General features: G+C 49.0%; 1 protein-coding gene across 1 annotated transcript in view; it reads right to left on the bottom strand.

The window, feature by feature from the left end:
* Positions 1-11,896: 11,896 nt before the first annotated feature.
* Positions 11,897-19,733, bottom strand: part of Trpm8 (transient receptor potential cation channel subfamily M member 8) — a 105,269-nt gene continuing 97,432 nt past the window's right edge. The window contains exons 25-26 of the mRNA XM_004637332.3: positions 17,230-17,323; positions 11,897-14,131 (exon numbers count right to left, since the gene is read on the bottom strand). Coding sequence (XP_004637389.1) covers positions 17,273-17,323 — 51 coding nt within the window. The 3' untranslated portion in view covers positions 11,897-14,131; positions 17,230-17,272. The remainder of the gene's footprint in view (positions 14,132-17,229; positions 17,324-19,733) is intronic.

Below are 19,733 nucleotides of genomic sequence, written 5' to 3'. Positions count from 1 at the left end.
CAGTTGGCCAAATGTGAGCCAGAGTAAACCTCCTCCCCTCTCCGTTATATGTGTTTACAGGTATTTTGTGTCGGGGATGAGGGAAGTGATAAAGACAGTACTCAGATAGGGGAACTGAGCGCCTGGAATGACACCCCAAGGCAGCATCCTGTATTGCAAAGCTAACTTCTTGCCTACTTCCACCATTAGAAGCTGAGAGTCACATCGACCTCCCCATCAGATACTTCTCATCTCCCCTCCCTGCCCCCACTGCAGGCAGGTGGAAGACCTGGGCCAACCAAAGATGAGGTTATGTGCTCAATGAAGCAAAAACAAAGCACAGGCAGAAATCCCCATGTATCCCCTTCACTCTGGTGCCGCCATAGTTGGCTGCCCTGTGGCCAGGACTGCGCCGAACCCACTCCATCATGACTACCCTGTGGTTCATCCCCTTTCAGCAAATAGGGAGACTGCACCCCGCTGGCAGGGCTCAAGGTGCAGGTGGGTAGCCCACACGTCACTGCCTCCCTCAGGGTGCTTGGTCCTGGGGCTCTGAAGCATCTCCCTGCAGGACAGCTCTGAGGAGCTTCAGGGCAGAAGCAGACCTTGGTAAGTAGGAAAGTGCAGGGCAAAGCTCAACACATATTACAAGGTACTCGCCCTGTTAAGCTCTCTCCCCACCTCTGTATGCTGAGTCACTGTGCCAGGCCCGACTCAGCTCAGGCTCCAGCAGCTCACCCTGCCCCCACTCTGCCCCTCTGTCACCTCACAGGCCCTGCTGTGGCTCTCAGGACACGCTCTGCCATCATGCATTCTCCCTGGGCCAGGGAACTTAGACTGTGTGTCCACTGGAGGTAGCCAGGATGTCACTTATTGAAAAGTATTCAGTGCCTGGGGAATTACCACTCAGGCCCCCCTCCTGTCCCTCTCTCGGACAGGAGCTTTCTTTCCCTCAATAATATGTTCTGCCCATTAAAAAAGAAAGAAAGAAAGGAAAGTATTCATTGAATGAGTTCAGATGAATGGCTGTGGTTTCCAGACCCGCACAGTCTCACATCATTAGCTGCTCATGAGCACAGTAAAATGTGTGTCCTGTAACTTCAGATGCAGGGTTTTTCCTACTATACTTTTCTAAAGCTTGAACATATATCCTTTATTTAAAAAGCCCCATGTAAAATTCAGCTAATGCTATGGGGAAACCTAGGATAGCCACTTGAAAGAGAGGAGAAGACAGATTAAAGACGCAGGATGGAAAACGAAATTGGGAGAAGGGGACACAGCCAAAAAGCCTCGCTTCCCTCCAGTACGAGAACACAGTGGGGCTCCCAGGAGAGCAAGCAGCCTGTGTGTAAGGGAAGGGAGGGGCCTGGACTCTGCATGCTCATTTTCGTGTGTCTTGATGCAAAGCCTACAAAGTGCACAGAATGAGAACCATAATTATTGTAATTAAGGTCAAGGGCAGTGTGAGGCCTGAGGTTTCCCGTGTGTCGCGAAGCAGGAGACCCCCATGCCGGAGACAAAGGCGGGTCTGCCCCTCACACGGAAGCTGGGTCTCTGCATTCTCTGCATGGATTCCCCAAGCCACATTCCCATAGAGCAACATGAGAGGCATCACACATTCCCTGCACAAGCAGCCATTTGTATTACAGCAGCAGAACATTTATCCTAACGAACCAGGTTCATTTATTAAGTACACTTTCACCCTGTCCCAAGGTAGCCGTTATTGCTACGTGGGTAAGCTGTTATGCGTGCCTTTTGTTCTGCAATGAAATATTATTATCATTCATTATATAAAATTCCTGGACTAGACAGATAGTCTAAACAAAGACGGTCTATGTCTGGGCTCACAACACGTGCAAGGCATAGTAAACCAACAGGTAATCATTGCCCCCAAAGTACCTTATTTTCTCGTTGATGTATTTAAGTCTTTAGCTGTCATCTGCCTGCTGGACAAGCTGCATGTTGGAAATGCAGCGGTGAGCAACCCAGGACTTGGTTCCTGACAACAGGCAGCTTCCGCTTTACTGGTGAAGGTAAATACTGACCAAGTCATAAACTTGGGACAGGAGACTGCCTGGACAGAAGCCCAAAGGCAGCCAGCAGTCCGTAGAGAGCGTGGAAGCTGCGTGCAAAGGCAGGAAGGACATCTGCAGGCAGTAGGCTCCCGAAAGCCAGCGGGGGAGAGGACCTGGGAAGAGGCAGGTCACCAACAACCTCAAGGCTGCCGAGCAGTGAGGTGGGGAAACCAGACAAGGCCACCAAGAGAAAGACTCCCAGTCAGCCCAGGGGAGAGGCTTTGTGGAGGAGAAAGGCTGGGACAAATCAGACATGTGGCAAGCCAAGGCATGTGAGGGCAGTAACAGAGGCCAGGAAACGGGCGACAACACTGTGAAAGCTCAGACTGTGGCAGAGCACCAGACCTTGAGAATCCCCAAAAGAGAGGGGAAGCGCAGCCAAGCGCAGGAGAGAACTGACGCGGGGGGAAGACGAAGGCCGGGGCCTCTGGTGCGGAACCGGAAGCTAAGCCGTAACTTGGAGGAACAGGATGCGGAATTGCACTGGAATGGACAGCAGAGGAGCAGCGGAAAGCAAGGCTGTTTAATGCTGGGAAGGGGACTGGGGCACAGGCGAACCGGAGGTTCTGCAGATGACGGAGGTCTGTAACGGCCACGATGCGAGGAGAGAGGCCGCAACGGAGCAGAGCGCTGCTGGGCACGCGCGCGCGCACGGAGGGCAGGGCCCACAGTCGTGCGGTCCAACCCCACTGCTTCCTCCTTCAGATCCAGGTCTCCTCCCCTTTCCACCCTCCCTCGTTTCCCTCACCAGGGTCAGAGCCACCCCAAAGGCGCCTGCTGAGCCGCACAAGCTGGGGAAGAGGGCAGAGGAGGGAAGTTTCCACCACTGTCATTTTGTGTCTGCCCTTTCCACCCTGGCCTATTTACAGAAAAGAGCTCAAAGGCACCCAAGGTGTGTTCTCTCTGCCTTTATTTGGGGAGTGACAAAGTGCCAGCGTTGCAAAGAGAGGACAGCCTGGGCCATTATTGTATTCAGTTTTTCGTGTTTTTTTTTTTTTTTTTTTTTTAAACAAGGAAGCTAAAATGAAGTACTCTTCCTGATCCATCTTCTCAGCGGGGATTTCGAGGTTTCCGAAGCCGTGAACGCTACAGGATGAATCTGGGCTCGCTCAACGCAGAGGCAAGCTGTGGGTGCCAAAGAAATGGATCTCAGCCCTCCGAATGGAAGAGCGCTGCGCTGCGTTGAAGCCAAAGGCATTTCAGGGCTGAGAATGAAAGCCTGCCGTCTTTTAATGGGATGAGAAACTGTGCCGCTTAATTACAGAAGGAGCAGAAGAGAAAGAAAACTCATTTAAAAAGGGACCGAAGTCCAAGGTTCCATAGCTGGAAGGCAGAGTGCCCTCAGGAGTGGGAGGAAAACTGTTTTCTGACCTGGAAATGGCCCGCACTTAGGGGGAGCTTTGCAGCTTCCCGAGGCTTCAGGGGCAGAAGGGGTCACAGCCAGTGCTGCTGCTGGGCTTGGAAGGCCCTGGAGGCAGAAGGACGCGGACCCTGCGGGAAGCAGAGGCTGCTGCCGGTGCTGGTGCCTGGGTGGGCACTTAGGGGGCTGGCTGGGCAGAAACCCACCTGGGGCACTGGTGCCCACGCCCTGCATTGTCCTGGCGCAGTAATTTTGGGCCCCTGTCAGTTCCGGTTCCTGAGGGCGCACGGCTCAGACAAAGCCTCCACGCATGGCCCAGTGCCTCTGACAGAAGCTGACAGCGAGTACCCGGAGTGCGCGCACTGTGGGAGAGCAGCGACTCAGCCCCGCGGACGCCAGCGGAAGCAGAGAAGGCGGGGGCTTGCGCAGCGCGCGGGGCTTGGCCTCTGCGGGAGACTCATCCAGAGGGTGCGGCAGGTGAAGTGGAAGGAACGTGCTCTCGGCGCGAGCCCTGAGGCAGCCTCTCTTTTTATTCTTCCCTCATCCCAGAAAAAGGAAGAAAAAACCCAGTGAGTGTAACAAGCGTTTGCCAGGGCTGAAGTGGAGCAAGCAGCGATCAGAACTGAGGAGAGGGTGAAGAAAGCTTGGTGTGGGCAGGGGCATCGCTCCTAGGGACAGAAGCCCTCGCTGTCCCAGACAGGCGGTCGGGCTTCCCGTAGACAGTGGGCAGAGGACACTCGCAAGCACTAGTTTGGTCTTTTGCACTTAATGGAAGGCAATAAAGCCAAATGAGCACGTGGAATTTCACTTTGGTTTGAGTAAAATTACTGCAAATGCTACTTACCCGTCTCATAATTTAAGAAATAAAGGAGTGTTGCTAAACTCCTCACTTGGAAACCCGAGGCTGTGTTGATTATTTTTAAATGAAAGTGAAGTACCTACAGTGTGAAGGATGCATTTGGGGCAATGGCAGGAAGATGGCTTCAACATGCACAATCCGCTGTCCCTAGCCCTGGCTCCTCATTGATTCGGGGGCAGCTCCCAAAACCTGTTGACTTGTCTGCATTTTCCTAGGAAAATCATCCCTGTCGCGGTTAGATAAACGTCATGAGATAACCATGCTGCGGCTCTTTCTTTAGTTGTGCTGTCATGGTGGCCTCAGTGTCCTGAATCAACTCAAAACATTGACTTCCCTTGGCCACTTTGACTTTGGGGAAGGGCCAGGAGTCACCCAGTGACAAAGCCTGTGGCCTGCCTGTGCACTGGACATCATGTAGCAGCAGGGCAGCAGCAAGCAGAAAGTCCCTAACGACAGCCAGGATTTGAACACAAAGGTAATGGATGGGCACTGCTCACATTCAATCCCAGAATACCAGGCCCTGGGCTCTGGGGCTTATAAGGGATAAGAAGCAGGAAGTACAGAGGCAGCGTGACTTGTCCCTTGGGGACTGGTGCGTACAATGTGCATCACAGTGACCAGCTGTTTCTAAGAGACAGGAACAACTGGATCTGGAACAGGAACTGTCACCTGGGCAATGAGGAAGCTGAAGTGCGCTGGCTGGAAGAGGCATTTTCCGCTACACCTCTCCCTGTTAGTTTCCCAGCAAGTCTTCGCTGGTGTTGCACGGGATCTCCTGAGACAAGGCCCAGCGAGGAGCAGGACCATTAGGACTGTCGGCGACCCTAGGACCGGCTCGCCCGAGGCTTCCAAGGCTGTTTCAGTACAGTTTCTCCCTGAGTTGCTTTTCAGGAAGAGTTGCTCTTTAGGCCTCTCTGCTTTGTGACACAACCCTGGCCAGGGAGTGAGGGAGCCCCAGCAGGGGCAGGGAAGGGAGGGCTGGGCGAGCAGCTGGAGAGTCACAAAAGTCAAGGGGATAGGGATGGAGCAACACCATGAACGGAGTCCTCCGGCTTCCGCTGTGCACGGCTGCTCAGTGCTCCCTCCAGGGTGAGCCCCAGGGGAGCTGTCTGGGTCTGTTCTGCAGCAGATCTAACCTCGTTTTTGAGTTGCCTCTGCTACAAGTGCCGGCTTGTTGTCACTGTCAATCACCAAGTGTAGGCCATGTCTAGGGATGATTTTTTTTTTTTTTTTACAGCAGGACCCTACAAACTGTTTTTCCTCTTTTTGAGACAAAGTCTCACCATGCAATTCATGCTGGGCTTGAGCTCACTTTATAGCCCAGGCTGGCCTTGAACTTGTCATGATCCTCTTGCCTCAGCCTCCCACATTGAGGTAGTTAATGTGTACCTGGTTTATGTGTATGCACAGGAATGTCTACAGATACAGCTGTTCTTTTTAACTTGTTATAAGCTGGATTTTTTTTTTTAACTTTTCTAGAGCTTTGAAGCCTGTACGCTATATGTAGTTTTTATTTAATCTAGTTTTTTAATTAACTCTTCTATAAGTTCCTGCCAATGATAAAGGGTAGGCCATATCTATGGATGACTTTTGACAGTAAGATCCTACCAACTTTTCTTGTCTTCTCAGCATAGGTAGGGAGTGGGGGGTCAGGGCTGGTGTCATAGAAACTGAAGCCTGAGCTCGCTGCAGGGCTACAGGGGCCCACACAGTGGCTTGGGATTGCAGGTGGTGGGGCAAGGTCTGACCCTGCTCTTCTTGGAATACCAGGTCTAAGGAGTCAGTGGACTCCCAGAGGGGGCTAAGGCCTCGGAACTGGATTATGTTGTGCTGTTGGTGGCAGGTTTCCAAACAACAGGAAGCAGATTGCTATGGAGATCACACCTGCAGGAGCACTTCAGCCCAAACGCTTTTGTCCAAGGTGATCACAGCAAGTCTAACCTGTTGGACTTTACTCTTAATAGAGCTACTTCTGTGTGTAAACAGGGTGGACTCAGCATCTGTCCAGGAGTTCATTTTCTACAACAGTTCATCCCAGTTCAGCATGGACAGTTAGGTCTTGGCCTGAGGCGAGCTTGTCAGCTCTCTTGCTCAGAAGGATAGTGGCTGATAGAGCATGGAACCAGTTTCCGCTAGACGTTGTAGCAGAGCTTTTGTGTCTTTCCAACAGGCAGCTTGGGTGTCAAAAATCAGAAATACAGTCAACAGCGAACAAGTTTCGAACCTCTAGAAGGTTGAGTCCACGTAGTCCAGAACTGGAGTCTTTCCATTTAAAGAGGAAGAGGGGTGGTCCAACAGGTGCTCAGCAAAGGCAGGAGAAGGCACAGTTCAGGTCTAGACGCAGGCACCAGCAGGCCGTGGGTGACAGAAGACTGAGGCAATGCGTTCAGAGGGCAGTTGAGGAGGCACTGGCAGCTCAGAGCTCTTGAACTGGCTTCGCAGGCAGGAGAGGCATACTGTTGGATGCAGGCAGGGGTTGCCTTGGGACACGGCTTGATCACCAAAGGTGTATGAGTTCTTTTCCATACTTCTGGAAATGAGTCTCCCAAATGTTTAGGGTTATGATGATCAGGCATGTCAGGCTGGTGTAGGCACTGTTCTTCCTCTCGTGGTATAGGCAGAGTCAGTGACCAGGCCATGACAGAGAGCCCAAGTGTGAGGGAGGCTTGTCACATCCCAGGAGAGGTGTAGGACACTCAAGCATGTACACGAATTCCTGTTTGATAAGGGTCCATCAACCTCATAGTCAAGTTACTGAAGTTACCCACTGTGTAACTTGAGATATTTTTATTGGTTGCCTGCCCCCTCTTTGAGGCCTTCCAGGAGAGCAGTGTGATACTGATCTAAGGCTTCATGGCTGTCTGTGATTCACAGTCCCAATTTGGATGTGGTCAAGGAAAAACTGTTCACTCGAGCATCAGGATCAACTTCAGTGGCAGGGACTTTTGATTTTAAACAGGCTTAGGCCCCCTCTAAAATGTGGTGGTGTTCTTCAGTGTTAGCAGGAGGTTATGGAGCAGGAGACGGAACTGGAAGTGGTGGCATCTCAGCTGACTGAGTAGCATGGGGTTAATGAATGGGAGGAAGAGGAGGCAGGTCAGACTCGGGGTCCTTGGGCAGGACAAGATAAAGTTCACCTGGCATGGGCTGAAACTGGGAGCCTCCCAGATGCCCTTGTGGGTTTGCTTTCATGGTTCAGTTGGCTTTCTTGACATGCAGGACATGGGTACAGAGACAAAATGGGAGAGTTTTTAATCCTTTGTGGTAACTGAGTCCAAGTGAGATGGCCCTTTTACCTCAGATGCAGAGAAAGGCATCTTTTAAATCTAAAAACAGGCCAAAAAGATTGTATGAGTTAGGAGCCATGAAAGATTTTCTGGAAACAAGAGGGAGGCTGACTGGCTTGGTGTGAAGGAGGCATCTGTCTAGGCTGTAAGTTTGTGTACAGCAGAAGAGGCAAGAGGCAAGAGTCCTAGTTGGCCCCGTGACCGTAAGTTTTTGACAAAGGGAACTTTTGGAGGCACAGAGTTCTGATCCATTGTCTACCAGGAAAGTCATAGGTTTTCCGCAGGCTTTTTCAATGACTATGAGCTCTCATAGGCCCAGTTTGCTAGGGCTTGGTCTATCCTCTCTATTTAGGCCCAACAGGATAAAATTAATTCATCAGGGATGACAGTCCAATTTTTCTTCAGCCAAAATGTGGAACTCAGAAGGAGCTGCTGACAGTCATCTCATGGGCTTTAGATGACACCATCTGACCAGGAGAGGCCCATAAGCAGAAGGCTGGGGGGAGGGCGGGTCTGTGTGGCAGAATTCAGTCAATGGCTAGCTAGAACCCGTTCAGTTGTCTGGAAACAGACAAATCAGGAGCAAGGAGGGAAGCTGTGGTGTTGGCAGCAGCTGTGGTGGCCAACAAGGGTGCCAAGGTGGAATTCTCAAGAGTGGGCCTCCTTTTTCTGTGAGATACAGGGAACAGTTTGGTTTCATTTTTAACTCCACAAAAGCCCCCTTTCCTGAAGTCAGGGACTGTGGTCTTAACTTATTAGTTCCCATTCTGTCTATCTACAGTGTATATTCTGTACCCTTGAATGGTGATGCAACAGACAATGGGCAAGTGCCCCTCAGAGAGAGACCATTCAGAAGCCACCTGTCTTCTTTCTTCATGAGGGCTTAGGTGAGACCCTAGGGAGGGTGTGAGGGCTCTGTTATGCTGTACGTCAGTCACCATGAAACCGCAGGTGAGGTCCAGTTAGCCACTGCGAACAGTGCTTCCCTGAACAGTGCGCAGTGGAGCAGCCTGTGGCTTGCGCAGTCTGTTCCACTCACTCACACATTCTCTCACACATTCATTCAGCAGACAGGGGTTAAATGTCCCAACCACTTCCTGTGAGGGTGGCCAACTAACAAGTGTTGATCAAGCTCTTCTTCTTAAATGGAGCAGGACTGTCAGACTAACTGGGGTGCTCTGGAGGGTCTTACTCAGTTCAGGCAGGCAGACAGATGGACGAGCAGCTTGTGTCCTCCTCCCTTTGGGGTCCATGTGAGCCACTTGAGGAGGGAGCCAGGAACCCTCCTGCAGACCTCTGAGGGGACTCAAGAAATCTTGAAGGTATGCCTTCCTGTCAGGACCTGGAGAGGTCCTTGCTCCATCTGTGAGGACCATAACTGGTGACCAAAGAGGTCCACATGGTCAATCTTCCTGGCCATCACACTAGATGCAAAGGCAAGCAGAAACACTAAAACAACACCCAGGATTTGGAGGCAGATTTATTTATGTGGATGGTCACTGACTGGGACCCTGCTCAGAATATCAGGCCTTGATCTCTGGTGGCCTACAGCTTACCTTGGATGAGCAAGCAGGAAGTACAGAGGCAGAGTGGCCTGTCAATTAGGGATTGGTGTACACAACGTGCACCGTAGTGACCAGCTATGTCTCACAGTCTCCAGCCGTTTCTTAGAGACAAAAGCAACCACAACTGGAACAGGAGCTGTTACTTGGGCAACTAACAAACTGAAGTGTGCGGTCCTGAGGGCGAGTTTCATGCTGCAGCAGCATTCGTAGTTTTCATCATGCCCTGTATGCACACTCATGAACGAGGACTTCTAGGACCACTTCAGAAAGCGGCGTGCACACTGGAATAAGTGTGTTTGAAGTGTTGGGAAGGATGTTGAGGTCGATTTATGGCCACGTGTCTTTCACAGTTTTAATGTAAATATTCTCCATATGCTTCGATCACTGCTTGTACACCTTCTATTTTCTGCTTCTTTGGAAACTCCTGTTGCACAATGCTCGACCATGACCAAGCTCCCTCCCAGATGGCCTCCAGGACTGCCAACAAGTTCACAAACCAAGTTCCATCCCCGCATGGGGAAAGACCAGTGGCCTCTGCCTTGGATGCAAGCTCAGGACAGGGTGGTGCTTCCCAAGGGTGAGCAGTACTCCACCAGGCAGGAGAGAGCAGGGCCGTGCGTGTGACTGTCACGGGGCCACTGAGGAGTGGGGCAGAGCAGTATCATGCAGTTGCACAGCACCTTGAGCCCGTGCAGCAGTCTAGGTGCAGACTGCAAAAGCCACGAAGAAGGCACCTCTTTCCTCTGGGACTGTTCTGTCTAGCAGGGCAGGAGTGGCCTGAAAAGTCCATGCTGGGGTTGGGCGACCATGGCTTTCCAAGTAGCATGACTGTTACGCTCCATTTATGCAGAGCAGGTGGATGGTACCTGAAAGCCTGTGGCCGGAAGTTCTTGCCTACCACCTGGAGGGACACCTAACAAGACAGAGATGCCAGGGGCTGCTCTGTGAGTGCTGGTTGTCCAGTGCCAGTGATTCTCAAGTTGGGCTCTGACAGTAGAATAGGAGTTTGTGAGGAAGAAAGGCAGAAGTGACTTTGGACAGAGCACTTTAGAGAATGGTGATACCATGGGCGGGGGGAGACATTCGCTGAGCAGTGACAGAGTGCCAAGACCTCAGAACCTCTTTAATGAGTTGACTCGTTAAACCCTCGCAGCCTTCTGAGGAAGTGGAGCCATTCTATTTGGGTATGTGCACCCTTTCCTTCTTGAGGTCACACGAGGGAAGCCAACGTGTTCCAGGGCTCTAGGTAGCAGCGCCTCAGGCCTCCTATCAGACACTGCACAGAGGCATGAAACACAGGAAGAAACAGCCGAGGAGGGAGCACACCCGTGTTCCACAGGACCTGAGGCCACAGAAAACTCGGTGTGATGTGCAGATGTGACATTTTTATTTCTTTACCTTTTTTCCTTCAATGCTAAGGATGGAGCCCAAGGCTTCATGCATGCTAGAAAACCACTCCACCTCTGCACTGCGCCCCGAGCCTCAGCTTCTACACCCTTTGCTGAAGATTTGTGCCCTTCATGGTTTCTTACCTGCACCTCATTTTGCTGCCCTTTCTCCTTCCTGAGTCCTCAGAGCTGCCCACGGACTGCAGGTGCCCTGCCCTTGCCTGGTGGGGCAGCAGCCAACTTTGGCGACTTGTGTCTTGCTCTCTGCCCCCAGTTGTTTCTTGGGGAACCTCTGTCCTACATATACCAGATGGTCTCTTAGAATATGGGAGAGCCAACTTCCTCCTGCCTGCTGCGCAAGCCGGGCTAAGCATTCCAAGGCTCCTCCAACCCCACATCAGCATCCCCTGCATCTCTCCCTCTGTGTCCCTATCAGCCCCCATACTTGACCTCTGCCTTGGGGTGTCAGTCCTGTTTCTTCAGTTCACCTGGCTCCTCCAATAGATGGCAAAAGGGTGGAAGACAGAGGATGCAGATTCCTTTTATACACACAGACGGGGAAATACAATGAGTTCTGTGAGAAATAAGACTTTTGTAAGGGAAAAGCAGACTTTAAAATATTTGATGTTTGTCAGTATGTATGCACAGCTCCCTAGCCCAGATGGATCCCACACCAGGGCTGGTCCTCAAGTATCCGAGATCAGGAATAAATGAACAGGCTACCAAGGAAGGATTTTTCCACCAAGTTCCATCAACAGCACAAGAGAGGCCCTTCTGCTTGTGGTTGGGTGGAGGATCAAAGGGGGTACCAGGAAGTGTGGCTTTAGGGTCCAGCCCAGCTCTTCCCCAGGGCCAGACTTCTGAGCCTTTTGTTGTTGAAACAGAGGCTGTTTCCATGACTACCACCCAGGGAGTCTCCCTGTGGCCAGAGCAGCAGCAGGTGGGGGGTAGCACACTCTGCTTCTGATTCCTCCTGGAATCTACAAGGTTTGGAGGAGAGGGACCAGGGCACAGCGCATCCCATGAGGGCATCCAGGCTGGCCCAAGATGTCAGTCTCTACTAACAAGAGCCAGAGCACAAGGCTCTTCTGTTTTGATCCAGTCGTAAGGCTTCAGTTATCTGCTCCAAGACATCAGCCCGCATAACTCTGGGAATGGACGCTCTTTAGAAATGACTCTAACACAATGAGAATTCTTTTTTCACTCTCCGTAGAATGACCAAAACAACGCATGACAATGCTTCGATTATTTAATTCGTTGACTTGCTCATTTAAACCAAGCCCCACACTCAGAGGTTGTGCACAGGCACACAAGCCACAATTAGTACACACAAGCATGGAACACTTTGATTAGAGGAACAGTCAGCACGTGAGCTATGTCTGAGAGCTACGCTGGAAGTCACGATTTAACATAACCGGAAGCCTAGGGAGGGACCATGCAGAAGGGCCTGGGAGGGGCAGAAGCAGCAACTCTTACAAGTCCCTGCCTCACACAGGACTTGTTGGAGACTCTCTGATCAACAGAAGAATCACTTTTGCCACGGGCCCTGGGGTACACATGAGCCTACCTATTTAGCCAACAGAAACCATCAGTGGAACTAGGAATGCACAAGCAGGTTCATAAAAGGGAAATCAGTAAAGAGATTATCTGACTAGTGTCCTCTAGTGGCAGCTCTAAATATAATTTATTGATTTCATTCATCTGCCCCACTTGAATCTAGGGTGAGAGGCTAGGACTGTTTCTCTCTGTGTTCAATCTTATGGCTAGGAATTATTATTTTTTTTTCTGCCACATATGTATTTTCCAGTCTGTGTGGAGCAGCCATGACCTTCTTCCTGGGTTTCAGAAATAGCAGGTATTTTAGTTGCCATGGTGAAGTGGAAGTGACATTTTCTCTCACAGCAAATCTGAGCCTTCCAGTCATAGGCTGTGCTTTGTCATCAAGCTTTGTCCCGTCATTCAGCATCTGAAACCATGAACTGATGGGCCCTACAAATAAGAGTCCCATTTAAGCCATTATTGGGCTTAAATTAAAAAAAAAAAATCTTTCGTTTGTGTGCTTTCCCTGCAAATGTCATGCAGGAGCTGAATGGGCCTGTTAACTACTGCCTGGAAAAATAAGAACAGAAGTTTGGGGTAGTGTTTGTGAACTTTTTCTAATTAGATGGTCATTTAATGGGTTCCTTCTAAGACTCTCTTCTTCATCCACTGTGTTTACTGTCTACCCAGAACCAGAAAGCTAGTTTAAGTTGCTGTGGGTACACTGGCTCAGACAATCCCACTTGTGAAGGCCAGGATGGGGTACACAGAAAGGTAGCTCCCCAAGTCTATAGTGACACAATATTGAAATAAGTACATAGGTTTATTCCTAAGATAAGGATTAGGTGCAATATTTTATTTTAATAGTTGTAGCTGAGTGTATCTCATATTATACTCAATTTAACAATTCTTATTTGCTATACATTTGTGAACTTGTAACTGGTTCAATAATCAGTAGATAGTCCTTAGAACCTAGCCTGGGGAAGTTTACCCAAATGCAGAAACAAGGTCATGTACAAAGAGATTCTTCCCAAGGGCCAACTGGGAACAGCTTCCCAATGACCAGCATTACAGAAATTACAGGAGGCTAAATATTATGAAATGGTTAGCATAATGCTTAGGAATACCTCAAACATAAAACAAAACATCTTTGATAAGATATTAAGGGAAAAAAGTTACAAAAATTGTGCTTGCAGGACGATGACGCTATGTAAAACTATTTAAGGGAGATCAAACTAGAAAAAAATCGAGAGATGGAAAATACCCAGCGATGGGTGGAATGGCGACTGGAGGCAGGGAGGGCTTCTGCATCTCTGTGAGGCCGTACTGTCTATAACATCTATGTGTTCTTTTTTATGGGAAAAATAATAAGAGAAAGAAAAGCACCAGAACACCATCAGGGGTGGCCTTCAGGGCTCTGTCTTGCGTGAGACTTCTGTATTGTTTGAGGAAGGCAATCCCTGATCCCTTCCGGGGTGCTCCTGTGGAGACCCACTGGGGCAGTCACTGCCCAGCGTCCTCCCTCTACAAGTGAGAAGCAAGATGAGAAAGGAAATGGCTTCCCCCAAAGAGCAGGTTCCTTGGACTCTAGCATGTTTCAGAGTCTGGCCTGATTTGGAAGTCCACATATCAATGTATTATAGTCACATAGGACAAAACAAAAAAGAAATAGAGAATCAATTAGGAAGGAGCAAAATAATGCAAGAGGAAAAGCAAGGCTACAGTCTTTTTGGTAAAAAAAGAAAAAGGCTCTTCTGTTTTATGCGCATGTCAAAATAAAATGAAGACAGATGAAGGATGAGAGAAAGGATTTAAGCACTCAGACACCAGAACAGGGCATAGGAAGCCGACGGTTGTAGGTGCCTGCCCCGCGGAAGCCCGCCGTGGGAAGGCTTGTCCTTTCTACCCCTCGAAAGAGTGAAATCAGCTGCACACTTTGTTCTCAGATGTGGGCCTGCTGGGGGGCCTGAAAGCCATCCACAGTGAAGCCAGGGACCCAGAAAATTCTCCTTCGGTAGTCCATAGCAGAATTGTCCTGCAGCATTACTTAAACTTCTCGATCCAGAAGGCTGACAGCACCTGCAGAAGAAAGCACACAACACCGTTAGGAGGAGATTTCACACTGGTGTTTACAGGCAGGGCGTGGCTTGCTTCAAATCGCAACGAACACACAGTGGGAGTAGTGCCGGGTGTGCGCCCCCAAACCTGCACGCTTTCTTTCGGTGCAGAGCTGGCTCTGAGACTGCTCTTCTTGGAAAGATGCCTGCGCTGGCCAGGCTGCCAGTGGGCGTCGTGGGAGAGGCTCAGTGACCGAGGCTGTGACCACTCAGCTGGGGTGAAGACCAGAAAGTCTCTGAGCACTTTATTTGCTTTGTGGTTTCTGCATAAATAAAAGTGAGCCCAGGGCTGGCCAGAGAGCTCAGCCGACTAAAGCGCCTGCTTAGGCAGATGTAGGGACTGGGGTTTGATCCTCAGTGTACTGTGCCGGCCCCGCCCCTGGGGCAAGCTGCGACAGCAATTGACACTGGGCATAGTGGCGTGCACCTATGATCCTAATGCTTGGGAGGCTGAAAACAGGAGAATCACTCTGAGCCAAGCTGTGTAGTGAGACCCTGCAGACCTTGTACTAAATACATTTTAAAAAGAGGGAGCCTGTAATACAGTTAAAGGTTGGAATAATCTATCAAAAGGCAGGTGCGTGATGACTGCCACAGGGACAAGTTCAGTAATTTGAGAGCTGCAGGGGTTGGGGGAGGTGCTGCTGTGCAGAGTGGAAAGTCTCCAGGGACACCGCCTTGGCCTCACTTCCCACAGTTGGAGAGGGGAAAGAGCAAGTAGGAGAGGGGAAAGAACAAGTAGGAGAGGGGAAAGAGCAACACAGTAGTCCATTTGTTCCTTCCCACCAGCAGGATCAAAGACAGCCTCCTGGATGGAGGTGGGGAGGTGGGCTGCCTGCACCAGTCACCCTCCTGGAGGCAGACCTTCTCCTCCCTGGACCTGACCTTAAGGAAGGATGACTGCCTCGCTCCTCCAGAGAAGGAAGCACCAGCAGCCCCTGGGGGAGTGTCTTAGCAGCGTGTCGCCAGCTGCTTGTACAGCTGAATGTGCAGGCAACTTCTTAAAGACAAGAGAAACAGGGAGTATACCAAGAAGGTAGTATATCTGGAAGTAAATCAGGCACGAAAATTGGTCCTGCCGAATCTTTTGTTCTAAAGATGTCACTGGTTAAGGAGGCTTAGGACAAGTGTCTCCTTAGGTGGTCCTTTTGTTGTTGTCTTCTGACACAGAGGCATGCACACCGCACACACCTGGAAGGAAGGTAACATCCTTCCCCAGCCCTTTTTGTTCAACAGCTAATTAACTCTCAATATATTAAAGAAGGTTGAAGGCTAAGCAAAGGGAGGTGTCTATGAAGGAAATCAGTCTGTTTGCCTATTTTACTGAAGTTAATGTATTTGTTGTTTTTAAATTTCTTATTCATTTATTTATTTGATACAGGGTCTAACTATGCAGCTTGGACTCGTAGTGATCTTCCTGTTTCAGCCTCCCCAGTGCTGGGATTATGGGCATGCACCACCACACCTAGTTTCGGGGCAGGCACAGCATGTGATACTGGGGATGGAACTTGGATCCTCGAGTTTGCCAGGCAGGTGCTTAGACTGCTGAGCTATCTTCTCAGCTCCTAAAGTCAACATACTTGAAAAAGAACAAGCGATGAGAGGATCGGAGGGCTGAAGTGGCAGAAGCACATGTCTGAATTTATTTTCTGATTATTATGACTCTTGTATCACCTTTAGATTTTTTATTATTTTTAATTATTTTATGTGCTTCAGGTTATGTTTTTCTATCTTCCAGCTCATAAACTAAGCAAAACGAGCACCTCAAAATCCAAATTATAACTTATTATAAAGTTTGCTGCTGTCTTCATGAAGCAGCCCTGTGGAAACAAGTCCTTCCTGAGAATTCCCGGCATCTGTGCCCGAGTGTCGGGAGACTGTGTCTGGCTTTCGGAGTGTATCAGATGTGCATCAATCTTGCTCTGACAAACCCTCCACGGCACAGGACTTTTAGATCTGATGTGTGACTGTAACCCTCCGGGCGGGGAGCCAAGTGGCCACACAGTGAAAGGAACTGATGCAGCGGTTTCCCTGCAGCACAATCTCTCCACCAAGGACGAGTCTGACATTCAAGTGCCACGTGCGCAAGCTGCGCTCAGCCCAGGGGCCAGCCAGCTGGCTCCCCAGCCGCACTCAGTAAATATTAATGGAAAGGGTGGAGGAGGAGAGGGTGGGAGAAAGAATTTCTCAATGCATTTCCATTCTTTGCAATTTACTTTCCCAGCAATGTCCAGTCCCACAGAATACTCGTTGCTATTTTTCCCTAACTCCTCCTGTGTCTAGCAGCATCTCTGACCTTTGGTTTCAGGCTTAAGGCAGTTAAAGTGGAAACATAATTAAAGCGAATGGTCAGATCCTAGAGCAACGCCCAGAGCCCAGCTTGGCTGGGGAACTGAATAACATTTTCAGTGTGTAAGTGAGCTACTGCAAAAGCCTTGAAGTGTCTCACGGAGGCAGTTTCGATGAGTAAGAAGGTGATCATCATATGTGTGTTCGCCACGTGGCAATAAACATAAAGAATGATGGGCCTAAGGCGTGCTTTCTAGGCACCAGTCAGTGAAGAATCCCATGATGCAGTGCTCAGGGTGAAAACAGCACCACGGCTTGGCAGAGCATGACCTTGTTTCCACTTACTGCAGTGGTTCTGTCTGCTGCAAGGCTTTGTTCAGGCCCCAAGGGCGCCTCCACCCGCCGGCGGCAGTGGGGAAGGAGGCAGGAGGAGAAGCGTCCATAGGATCGCCTCCACAGCCCTGAATTATTTGAATATTTTGGCACAATGCACTATTTTAAAGCCTAAAAATAAAGTAAGAAAATTATCATAATTTCAAAACAGGCTCAAGGCCAGAGTATTGTAAGTTCAAGCCCCCTGAGGAACTTGGTGATTCACAGAGACCCTGTCTCAAAACAAAACAGAAAAAGGGCTGAAGATGGAGCTCAGGGTGAAGGCCCTGAGCTCAGGATGCAAAAAGAAAAACAAAAGAAGCAGGAAAGGAAGAAAGTAGGCAGACTTAAAGTGTGTGAATTTTTAGAGCAAAGAAAAAAGGCACTAGGACTGCTTACCTTGCCATAATTAGACTGCCTTTTCGTGACAGCTCGTGTCATTCTACTTGATTTTAGTAGCAATCTCCTTCAGGAGGCACTTGAGATCATTAAGCTCGGAAAGAAAAGAGAGCAAACTGGTTTTAGGACCACGATTTACACGCCCAATTTTTAATTTTTTTAACTTTTAATCTTTTATTTATTTGGTACAGGATCTTGCTACACACTCAAACTCGTAGCGATCTTGTTGTCTCAGCCTCCCCAGCACTGGGAGCACAGGTGTGTGACACCACACCCAGTTTTGGGACCTGCACACACACCTGGGGTACTAAGGCCAGCATGGCCTGTGGTGTCAGGGATCAAGCCCAGGCCCTTGCACTTGCCAGGCAGGCGCTTAGACCACTGAGCCATCTCCACAGCCTAAACGCCCCATTTTTAAAAGACTGCTCTATGGCTTTTCTGTGGAACAGACATGTATACCAAGTAGCAGACATGGCCCGTCTGGGCTGGGACAGAGGAACACAGCATGTGATGTTTCAAGCTCTGATTACTGCTTGATTTGTCAAACCATATCATTAGCAATTAGTAAGATAATTAGGAAAGCAATTAATATTAGCTTAACTTAAATGTGAACCAATAGTGGTTCCCCATAGAAACGACAGGTTGTAATGACACTAGAGTAGTATATGAAAATAAGACTGTTATATGTGAAGGAATAATAATAAATCTATGCAGTATTAATAAAAATGTCTTGTAAAATTATAATACTGATAGAACAAAATACATCAGTAAACTTTTTGCAAATAATCTTGCTCCAAAAATACACACATACATACAAATAGTATAAAGCCTAAAACATGATTCAAATAAAAAGGTGCAATGAAATTATTCTTAATGTATATATGTTTCATGAATTTTCTTATACAAGATGCATAAACTCATCTTAAATTGCACACCATATTAATATACTTGACAAATGTTCATAGATACAATGCCAACTTGCTACACCACTCATCAAAGGAAAAACTCTGTGTTTAAGTTGGACTTATGTCTAGTAACATCTGCTTCCTTTAATTTAGAAAGGGGGACTCCTGACCTACTGACTACCTAAATACATAAGACACACGATCCCTACTTAGACTTGAGGTCAGTTATGAACAACTTTGTTTTCTGGCATAATGAGAGAGAGACAGTCCTTATCCTACACTAGGGACTTTATTAATAGTAAAATGGCTTTAATAAACAGTCTAAAGTAGAACATAAAACTATAAAAGTAAAATAAAAGAAATAAAGAATAGAAAAATCAGCAAAACTAAGAGTTAGTTTTGTAAAAAGATAAACAAAATTGACAAACTTAGCAAGACTGAGAAAAAGACATGCTTGCTACAAAGGCTGTGTGTTGGGTTTTCACCTTTGATTTGCAGGACGGGGGCTACCCCAGGCTGAGCTTTTCCTGCATGCCAAGGAGAAAGCATGGTTAGACAAGAGGCAAAGGCCATCTTCCAGGGCAAGCAAGCTTCCTCCATGAGGGACTCTCTGGCCACAGCTCACCCAGGCAGATACTAGGCCACCCCCCGTGGAGTGATAAACACCCTATGACAGGCCCAGCATCGGTACCAACTTCGCTGGAACCTCAACTTCTCTCAAAATATATGCAACCTCCCAAGGCTAGATCAAGAAGAAGCACAAAGCCTGAACAACTTCACAGAGAATGGAGAAAAGTTCAGTATTTGTAAAAGCTCCTTGTAGCAACAGCTAACCTAGGAAGGGGTGGCTTTATGAGTGAGTTCTATCCAACATTCAAAGGCGAGCAAATCCAGCCTGAAGGGTGTAATGGAAAGCCATCCGGTGTAGCTCCTAGGGAAGACAGGCCGGAGGTACCTTGAGGCCTGCGCGGAGAGCGACTGCATAACCGGGAGGCCAGCACACCCAGGGGTGGGTCCAAAGTATGGAAACCAGGACCAGGAAGCGACACCTGCGCTCGTGCAGTCCACATGGCCTCGGTCGCCAAATATATGTGTATACACGACAGCAGGGATAACTGCTGCTGATTTCTGCTGGTCTATTAAAAGGACCGTTAATGCTTAAATTTTCTTTTGACCTATTTTTCATGCTTATATCTGGTAATCTGAACAAATAATTTGAAGACAACAATATGCAATGTAAACAACCATTGTTGAATTTCTATCATCCTGTTTAGTGAAAATCTATATCATTTTTAATGTTTTTTAATAATTTTTATTGAGATCCAGTCCTAGCCCAGGCCCAGTGAGTGTGTGGGAGAGCTTCCAGCTACCCTGTGCCAGCAGGACCTGCCAGTTCCAGCCCAGGCGCAGCATGGATAAGACCCTCTTCCACCCCCTTGGGACCCCCCCAACACTCCACAGCACCCCCCACCCCACCCACCATGTGAGAATTTTTGCTGTGTTCTAGGGACCCCCAGATCCAGTCCTAGTCCAGGCCCAGTGAGTGTGTGGGAGAGCTTCTGGCTACCCTGTGCCAGCGGGACCTGCTGGTCCCAGAGC

This window comes from Octodon degus, unplaced genomic scaffold, assembly GCF_000260255.1.
Source record: "Octodon degus isolate 3935 unplaced genomic scaffold, OctDeg1.0 scaffold00089, whole genome shotgun sequence".
Lineage (NCBI taxonomy): Eukaryota > Metazoa > Chordata > Mammalia > Rodentia > Octodontidae > Octodon > Octodon degus.
Note: the sequence above shows the minus strand (reverse complement) of the source record. Positions and strands in the feature narration are given on the sequence as shown.